Below are 9,435 nucleotides of genomic sequence, written 5' to 3' on the forward strand. Positions count from 1 at the left end.
GCCCGCTCCAGCTCCTCCGCCGACGTGAACACGTTCCGGTGGGGCGGCCGCTCGAAGAGCCACGGCCGGCGCATGGAGCCGTCCAGCGAGGCCGAGCAGCGGCCGCCAACGCTGTCCTCGTCGCTGTCGCTGTCGCTGTCGCTGAGGCCGCTGCTGCCGCTCCGACGCCCCGCCAGGCCCTTCTTTCCGGGGAGCCGCTGGCAGTCGGCCCGGCAGGAGATGGTGACCACCAGGGCGGCCAGCGTGAACAGCAGCCCCACGCACAGGCCGGACACGAAGCACAGGGCGGCGCGTTCGGGGTGCTCTGCGGGAGGAGGAGAGGGCGTCAGAGGCCTGGGACGGGGCGCGCATGCGCGCACCTGCTGCCCAGCCCCTCCCCCGCCCCCAAGCCCTGGAACAGCCTCGCTTTGGTGCGGCGGATGGCAGGGAATGTTCCAGAGGCTTCACGGCGTCCAAAACGGATCTCCCATGAGGGGGATGAGAAGGGGACAAGGAAAAAGCGCCCCCCCCCCGCCTGAGCTTCGGGGCTCCCACACGTGGTCCTACCCTGGCCCAGAGGCCAGTCCTTCCTCAGTTTCCCCTCCTGTAAAGTGGAGCCCCTTCCAGGAGACACCTCTGAGGTCCCTCCCACCCCTGGGGGGCAGGAAGGCAGCTGGGCCAGCAATCCGGTGTCTTTGTGCTGGGGGGGCACAGAGCCAAGGGAGAGGCCACCCCCCCCCCCAACCTCGGGCTAGGGATCATCCACCCACCCCAGCCCTGCCGGTGTCCTGGGGCTCAGCTCTCACGGCCAGCCTCGGGCCCTTGGATGGTGGGTTTGGAGCAGGGCATGAGGGGTGGCCAGGATTTCCTGACCTGGAGCTGGATTCCCACCCCCCCCAGACTCGCCCTTCCTCCAACACCTCTGGGGCACCTGAGCAGCCCTCGGCCCAGGCCCCTGGGAATGACGCCCCGGCGCTGGCCTCTAACCAACTTCCCAGGCCTGCCCCTCCCCCCCAGGGGCCGTCAACCAGATGGAAGAGAGCAGGGAAGGGGGAAGGAGGGTAGCGCCCAGGAAGCCTTCAGCGAAGCATCTCCACTCGCTCGTCAGTGCCCCCAGACGACACAGCGCCAGCCACGCAGAGGGCCAAGGCTGCCCACGCCAAATGGTTTGGTCTCCGTGTGAACAACTGCCAAGCAGTCACCACAACAGGGAGGCCGGAGGAGCCCAGAAAGAACCAAGGCCACAGAAGGCCGACTCCATGGCCAAATGGAGAGGGAAGCCTGTGGCAACGCAGGCCTAGAGTGTGACTCCGCATGTAAAGTCTCACAGAGCCCCGAGAGCTGGGGAAGAGGAGAACCAGTTTGAAGAAAGCTGGGCCTTGATGGCAACAGTGGAGGACTGAAATCATTGTAATGCTTTCTGTCTCAAGAACAGGCCCCTGAGAGGGTCAGATTCAGTGGGAAGGGAGGGAGGGACTTTAAAGCCCGTTTTGTTCAGGGGGGGAGGGGTTAATTGGATCATTTGGTTGATGTTTTTTCTTGGTCCCACATTGGCCTGTTTGTTTTTTAAAGTGGACAGACGAGATGATCCCTTAAACTTGAAGGCTAATAAAATTTAAATCTGGCCCAGAGGAACAGGGTGCCGCCTTGCAGGCGCTTTTCCAGCAAGGTGTGTCTCCTCCAGATGTCTAGACTAGTCGGAATTTCTTGGCAGATGTAAGCACAGAAACGATCCTGTTCTTTCAAGCAAGGGACAAAAGAGAGAGGGATGTGCTCACCAGTGTAGACAAGATCCAGCCGAGAGCAGACCCAGGACAGACTCCCCGGAGATAGTAAGGTTCTCCAGATGCTACTGTTTGGGGACGAAGTTGCACAGATGACATGGAGCCCCAGAATGTTAAAGAGCCTCCAGCCAGAGGTCTATCCTCCCCCAAGGAGTGTGCCCTGACCATCCACACAAGACAGACCAAGCGGATGAAGAAAGCCCATTTTCCAGATTGCGGCATGCATCTGAAGGACACCCATGAGAGCTTATCCAGTGAGGACATGGGTATCTGGGAGAGCCGAGAGAGTTAGCTAGTGAGCTGAGGAACTAGAGGCAGACAGAAGGCTGGCTCGCCTTTGGGAAAGACCCCAAACGTCCTTCAGAAGCCCACCTTCCAGTCCTAACATGCTCCCAGTGTTGCTGTGTGGAAGCCAAACACGGCACCCCGCCGCCTCTGAAGAAGTGAAGAGAAGCAGCACCCAGAAGGTGGGGGAGAGGGCATGGGGGGGGGGGAGGGGAGGAATCCAACCAACCGAAGGGCCTCAAGGAATCATACGGCAGAAGGCAAAGCCAGGTGGGCTGGTGGCGAGTAAGGAGTGGCCAGTGGATGGTCAGAGAGCCCCCCCAGGGGGATGCCAGAAGAATACAAGGAAGGCCTCAAGCCTGCGGGGTTAGGGTGAGACTTTCGAAGAACACAGACAAGTCTCACAGGATAGGACGGCAGAATGTGTTGTGGAATCAATGAGATGCCAGAGCTCCTGCGGTCTCTGCCTGAGCTCCAGACTCCCCTGTTCTCTGGAGGATCTCATCGCCTCCCCAACCCCCCACACCGTCCACCTCCCTCATTCCTTACCTACGGTCGGTGGACAGATCTTGTCAATCCAACCTCAGGGAGGCTTCCGTCCCCTTCTCTCCACTCCCACAGCCACCCTCCCATTGAGACTATTCCCTTCATTGTCTTGCCCTTCACCGATCTAGCGCCACGTCACTGCCCTTCTCAAGAGGGTTCGATGGCTCCCTATTCCCTCAAGGACAAAGGGCAGACTTCTGTTGGGACCCGGCGCTCTCCATGGCCTGCCTCCAGGCTCCCTTCCTACAGCGGGGGTTTCAGCCCAAGCGGTCTTCCTGCTGCCCATCACTGCCTTCTCTCCTTCCAGGTGGGCTGAGGGCTCCGGCCCTGGCCTCCCAGTGCTCCACCAAGGGACCTGGGACCGTCTCCCATGGGGTGGCGAGCCTTTGGGCAAGAGCAGAGTGCCTGGCGCACAGTAGGCACATCATTGGCGCTTGCTGGACGGAACGCTATGGAAATGGTCTTGTTCAGTGCAGCTCCAGCCTGTGTCCCTTGCTGTAGTTCGCCCTCCCCCTCCCTCAGGGTTGCTCTCCAGGCCGTTACCCAGAGCCCCGGGGAGACGGCTCAAGAGCCACCTGCTTGACACACAGCCCCGTGGCCAGGGCTGGGAGAGCGACGACATGCCGCTCTGCCCACCTGCCTGCCGCAGTCTAGAGAAGGCAGGCCCGGGAGCAGAGGGGCCATCAGTCCCCACGGCCGAGGCTGCGGGGCCTTCTCTTCTCCGGCGGCTCGTCGGACCCTCCGTTGGCCAAGGCCTGGCCCGTGGCGGCCGGGGAGTCTGGGGCTGGCGCGACGGGGGCCGCCGTCGGCTCTTTCCCTCCCGGTGGTGGCCACTTCCCACAGGCCTGCCCCTGAGCTAAGCTCCTCCGCCGGGCCGGCCGCTAGGCTTCGGGCTCCGGTAAGCGGGGGGCCCACCGAAGCTGGCCTCTCACCCGCCCCCACCAGTCACGGCCCTCAGGGTCCAGGACCCCAGGAGGCCCACCTCCTCCCACGGCTGCCTGGGCCAGCCCAGGAGACATCCCGAGATGGCCCCAGGGTGGCCTCGTTCATGCGACAAGGCCCGGCTTGTTCCCTTTTGGGCTCAGTTCCCTGGAGAACAGCTGAGGGCAAAGTCTGGCGGAACTCAAACAGAAGCCGCTGGAGGAAAGGGGTTGGGCCGGCCGCCCCAAAGGGCGGCTCTGACTCTGCCCGGCGGGCCACCGAAGGGCCGGGCCGGGGCCGGGGCCGGGGGACGCTCCTGCCCGCCTGCCTGCTCTCCCCAGACTGCGCTCTGCCCGCTGGGACGCCGGGGCCCATTTCCAGCTGAGCAGGAACGGACGGTCACTCCAGGGTCTGGGAGCAGTTTTCCCGGCAGCAGCCACTGCCCCCTCCCCAGCCCCCAGCGGCCTCGAAGGCCAGGCCAGGGTGGAGAGCCCCCAGAGGCCCGCTGCCTCGGCTGGTCAGACGCTCAGGGGCACCGAGGCAGAGCCCAGGACGGGGCGGCAGGCTCGGGCTCTCCTGAGGTGCTTCACCCCCGCCCGGGGAAAGGGACGGACACTGGCCGAGGCAGCTTCTCTGTCCGCGGGTGCCCGCGATGCCACCCCCGTTCTCAGCAAGACCAGCTGCAGGAGAGAGAGGGCACCTACCGGCAATGAAGGCAGAAGCCGCCAGAAGGTTGCTGAGGAAGGCCATCTGGCCCGAGCCCCGGACGCCGGGCTCCATGCCGGCTCGAAGTCTCAGCTAAGAGGGCATCGACTGGGCGAACCAGCTGGGCCTCTTCTTCTCTGTCTGAAAGCACAAAGCGCCCACATGAGAAAACCCCTCCGAGTCCCGGCCCGGAGCACCCGCAGGCCCCCTTGGAGGCTGTGGCCAGAGGTCAGTGGGGCCTCTCCTCCTTCCTGCCGGCGGGGCTCAGACACACCCCCCTTGGGCCCGGGCCAGGAGGCCAACCTGTAACCAGAGCCCGGCTGGCACGCAGGCTCTGCCCGCCCCCTCCGAGGGCCTGCCTGTGCCTCCAGCCAGACTAGGGCCGGTCCAAGGGCCAACTTGGTGGGGCCAGGGAGGGGGGAGGGGGATAACCAGGGCAGACCCCCCCCCCCCCCCGCCCACCCTTGGCCCCCCTGGGGGGCCGGGACACGGCCAGGAAGGAAAGCCAGGCTGCCCGCTGCCCCAAGGCCCCCACAGCGGGAGGGGGAAGGTTCCACGGCTCAGCCTGGGGGCTGCCCAGCTCCTGGGGCCAGAAGGAGAAGTGACTCAGACTCAGGTGAGGCCAGCAGACGGCCGGGGGGCAGATGGGGGGAGGCTGAGGGCGTGGGTGTGAGACTCCCAGAAACTGCAAGAGGAGGGCAGCCAAGAGGCCCCGGGGAGCCGCGGCATCCATGTGCAGACACGCACACGGGTCACACGCGTGTGCGCATGGGCATCTTTGTGTTGGCTGCTCTCGGTCAAGAGACGAACAGAAGGAAAAGGCCGAGTCTGGAGGGCTGCTGGAGTCAGAGGGGATCCCAAGGAACCTGGCCCAGTGCAGACCTCGACTGAGGTTCTGGCCCTGAAGTCCTCCACTAGGGGGCCCCGCTCACCTCCTCCCTGGGCTGCCCCTTCCACGCTGGGATGTCTCCAGTGGCCTTTCTGCCCCTCCCCCAACATCCCCAGGGTCAAGCAGAACAAGGCTCCATCCACCCCCACTGCCTCGCTCAGTGAAGGACAAGATGGCCCCGTCCCTTTGGCCGCTGCTTCCCATTGCAGACCACCATTGACTTTGGGTCACCTTCACTCCCAAATGCATTTCCCAGAAAACTGTGGTCTTGCCATGCCCCGCCACCATCCGGATCCAGCCAGGTCCAGACGCCCATTTCATAGATACCCACTTCCTCTCACCTCATTGGACCAGACCCGGGGTGTTTTAGAGGGAAGTGAGGGCTTCTGACTCTGCCATCCAAACACATACAACCTGCCTAATGATGCATCATCTTGTAGTTCAATGAGTGGGCCTCTGTCTAAGCTTTGGACACACGTTAAATAGCAGTGAGCCAAGACCAGATCCCTGGGGCACTCCACTGGAGACCTTGATCCTTTATCTACTGCCATCCTCTCCCCAAGGCTAAAGATTTGGCCCCAAAGGCCCCAAGCCTTTGGAGTTTAGGTCAATGGCACTGGAAGCCCTTATTCTATTATCACTGAGGTGACTGGAATGATCATATCTAATGCCAATGATGCAAGGCAGGGCATTGGAGTGGAGAGACCTTGGACAAGCTTCTTTACTTTCTCTAAGCCCCCACAGGTCTGGTCATTCCCAAGTGATCCCCCTTACAACAGCCCTGACAGGGAAATAAGAAACAAGCTCAGAGATTAAGGGACCTCCCTGGGGTCACCAGGCTTTGGTCATGACTTTCAGGTTGTCCAATCATTCTTAAATTGTCTCTCCTGGCTCTATTTTCCAGGTCAGTTGTTTTTTTTCAATAAGATATTTCATATTTTCTTCTATTTTTTTCATTCCTTGGACTTTGTTTCATTGTTTCTTGATGTTTCATGAAGTCATTATCTTCTATTTGCCTAGTTCTAAGTTTTAAAAGACTGAATTTCTTCCATGACCTTTTGATCCTCCTTTTCCATTTGGTCCATTCTACTTTTCATAGAACTCTTTTCTTCACTGGATTTTCGTGCCTCTTTTTCCAGTTGACCAATTTTGCTTTTTAATCTGTTATTTTCTTTATGCATTACATTCATTTCTTTCCTCCATTTTCCTTTGACCTGTCTTATTGATTTTTCAATTCCTTTTTGAGTTCTTTCAGCACTTGAAACCAATTTCCATTTTTCTTTGAAGCTTTGCATGTGATTGCTTGGATCTCACTGTCCCCGGTCGATTCTGTGCTTTGCTCTTTGTTGCCACAGACATCTTTGAGGGTTTGCTCATTTTCCCAGCCTTTTTTTTGCCTGAGGACTGGGAATTCTAAAAGCTTCCAAGTCTGTCTCCTCTGCTGTTGGCCTGCAGGACTTGGCTCTGTGAGCTGAAGACCCTGGGGCTAGGTCTTCACCACAGGAGTGTAGACTTGACAGGGCCCAGCAGTATGGACTTCTGGGCCTCACTGTGGGCTGGTGCCAAAGCCTGGGACTTGGGTCTGAGGGGCTCTTTTGCTGGCATAACTGAGGTGCCGGGATCCTGAAGGTGGCCTGTGTCCAGGTTCAGAATCTGGCGCAGTAGGTGTAGGGGTGGTTGGTCAGCACTCTTCTGCGTGCTTATCCCATGAAAATCAACACTCTCTGCCTCCCTTTCAAGTTGTGTTCAGCGAGAGCCTCCTCACTCTGTCTCGCTGTTGGAATTTGACTCCTGTTGTTTTGAGGCACTTTTTAAAGATTGGTTTAGAAGGATCATCAGGAAGGGTTTAGGCTTTCACTGCTACTAAGCCACCATCTTGGCTCTGCCCCTAAGGCTGCCACAGTTTGGGAACAAGTGGGGGCAACTTTGTCACTGCCTTCTAGAACCCGTGAGATCATCAGTGCAGGGAGCTGCCAGTGTGGACACTCCCTCCTCAAAGCATATCAGATGCTTCTGCTCGGCATCTCGGATCATAGAGCTGTATGGTTAGGTGAATTATTCAAAGTCACCAAGCTACAGGCCCGGTGAAAGAAGCAGAACTTGCACCTGCGTCTTCTTGACTTTGTAATCTTTTTTTTTTTTTTTTAAACCTTTACCTTCCCTCTTAGTATAGATTCCAAGGTAGAAAAGTGGTGAGGGATAGACAATGGAGATTAAGTGACTTGCCCAGGGTCACATAGCTAGGAAGTATCTGAGGCCAGATTTGAATCCAGGCCCTCTGGCCTCATGGCCTGGCTCTCTATCCATTGTGCTATCCATAAAACCCATGGCTAAATGCTGGAAGTCAGTATCTGGCCTCAAGGAACTCAGCACCTAATAGATAGCATGCAAACCCCTGGGTGCAAACGAGAGTCAGAGAGAGACAGAGACGGAGAGGGAGAAGAGGAGAAAGAGAGAGGAGGGAGGTCATTTGAGAAAGGGAGGCAGCCATGACAGGGCAGGAGAGCCAACCTGCCTGGGTGGCTTTGGGAAGGTCCCTGCTCTTTTCTTGGTCTCTTTGGTTGTCTCCCCAGTGAAGGGAAGGAGATGGCCTGTGAGCTCCCCCTCCCAGCCCTGAGCAGGGGCGCTCCTGAACCCAGCCTCACCATGGAGAGTGCCTCCTACCCTCTGCTGCCTGGGCTGGTGTTATGGGTCAGGGAGGCAGCAGAAGGCACTTTCCCATCATGGGTGAGGCGGGCTGAGCCACGGGGCCACCCAGGCCAGTCAGGGGAGAGACCGTCCTGCCGTGGCTCCTTGGGCTCTGGAAGGAAAAGAGGGTTTGGGCAGTGTAGAGGCTGTCTGGCGCCAGATGTGCTGCCCGAAGCAGGGGCGGGCGGGCGGGTGGGCGGCCACCCTCTGCCCAAACAGTCCGAACTCAAACACTTCCATGACAAGAACAGGCCAGAAATGCTTCCACCCCTGCAGGCCTCCCACAGGGGAGAAGGGAGAAGGGAGGCTGCTGGGGGGCAGACTACAAGCCCTGAGCCGCGGAGAGAAAGGGCTCCAGGACAAAGCAGCACCCCGAGGCAGCCTGGCACTGGGAAAGGTGCTGCCACCCTGGAGGCACAGCCCTGGCTCCGAACTGCAGAGAGCTCCCGGGCTGCCGAGGGAGTAAGTCTGGGGCATGGGCAGTGCCAGGCGAGGCTGAGCCTCCCTCCCGAGCCAGGCACGCTGCTGGGGCGCTCTCTTCTCACTGCTCTGAGCCGCCACCCTGAGAGCTAACAGTCCACGGGTGTGAGGTACTCCGCACAGCACCGGCTTTTTCTGCCAGAGGGGCACCTGCTGTCGGCCCAGCCCCCGAGGGTTAGAGAGGCACCCCAAGCTGGAGAGGGAAGGAGGATCTTCCTACGGTGGGGGACTTAAGGCCCACTGGCCTGGGACCAGGCCCAAGGGAGGACCAAAAGGCCAGCAGAAGAGAAAGCCAGGAAGAAGTCTCGGTGTGGAGGAGGCCCCCAGGGGAGGGGCGGAGTCATCTGGAGGCAGATCCCTCCGGCCCAGGCCTGGGTGGGAGGGAGGGGGCGGAGCTTCCAGTTGGGCCTCCAAAATGGGCAGCGGAAGGGCAGCGATCACTTCTGCACTCTGAGCGGGTGAGTCGGCCTGGAGCCACTGCGGGGAGGCCCGTGACATCTGCGGAGAAGAGCCCGGAGGGGCAGCCGCCTCTCCGGAGGGGCTTCCCCACTCAGGCACGCTGGAGCCCCTGCAGCCCGGCTGGGGGTTCTGGGAAGTCTCCAGGCCCAGCACCCACTCACCTGGCGGCGTCCGGGCCCCCTCCAGCCTCTGGCGCCTCCTCGAGGCCGGGCCCTTCCCCCCTCCCATCTGGCTGCCAAGCTCGGGCATGGTCTGAGAGCCCCGCCGCCCCCCTCCTCCCGCGGGTGGGGTCGGAGCAGGACAGGGATGGCCTTCGGCCTCTTTCCCAGCCTCAGACGCGCCCCGCCCCCGCACTACGGGGCCACGGGAAGGGGGCGGAGCCTCGGGCTGTCCTGGGTCTCCTCCCACCCAGCTTCTCCCCAGCCTGCCCCCCTCCGGTCTCCCCTGGCGCGGCGGGGCAGGTGTGCGCCGGGGTCGGGGCTCCGGGGATCCCTTTCCAGCCACACCCCTACATCTCCCCCCGCCGCACTCTTGGTCTCCGCGGGCAGACGCCGGGCCTTCTTTCCCCCCTCAGCCTCCCTGCCTCCCCCCCGGGGCCACCTCGAGATCGCCTCCGCTCTCCGCCCGGGCTTTTCCGGCTGGCGGGCGGGCGGGGTCGGTCCCTCTTTGCGTTCCGGGCTGGCGGGGAGCACATAGTAG

At 60.9% G+C, this 9,435-nt stretch overlaps 1 protein-coding gene across 1 annotated transcript; it reads right to left on the reverse strand.

Moving 5' to 3' along the window:
- Positions 1-6: 6 nt before the first annotated feature.
- On the reverse strand, positions 7-4,563 carry LOC123255408 (protein eva-1 homolog A-like; the record flags this gene model as incomplete). The annotated part of the gene is made up of 2 exons (XM_044684210.1): positions 4,220-4,563; positions 7-304 (listed from the first exon to the last, which is right to left on the reverse strand). Coding segments are annotated over exons 1-2 (374 nt in total), but the record flags the coding sequence as incomplete, so codon positions are not given.
- Between the last annotated feature and the right edge of the window lie 4,872 nt (positions 4,564-9,435).

Source organism: Gracilinanus agilis, unplaced genomic scaffold (assembly GCF_016433145.1).
Source record: "Gracilinanus agilis isolate LMUSP501 unplaced genomic scaffold, AgileGrace unplaced_scaffold45896, whole genome shotgun sequence".
Taxonomy (NCBI): domain Eukaryota; kingdom Metazoa; phylum Chordata; class Mammalia; order Didelphimorphia; family Didelphidae; genus Gracilinanus; species Gracilinanus agilis.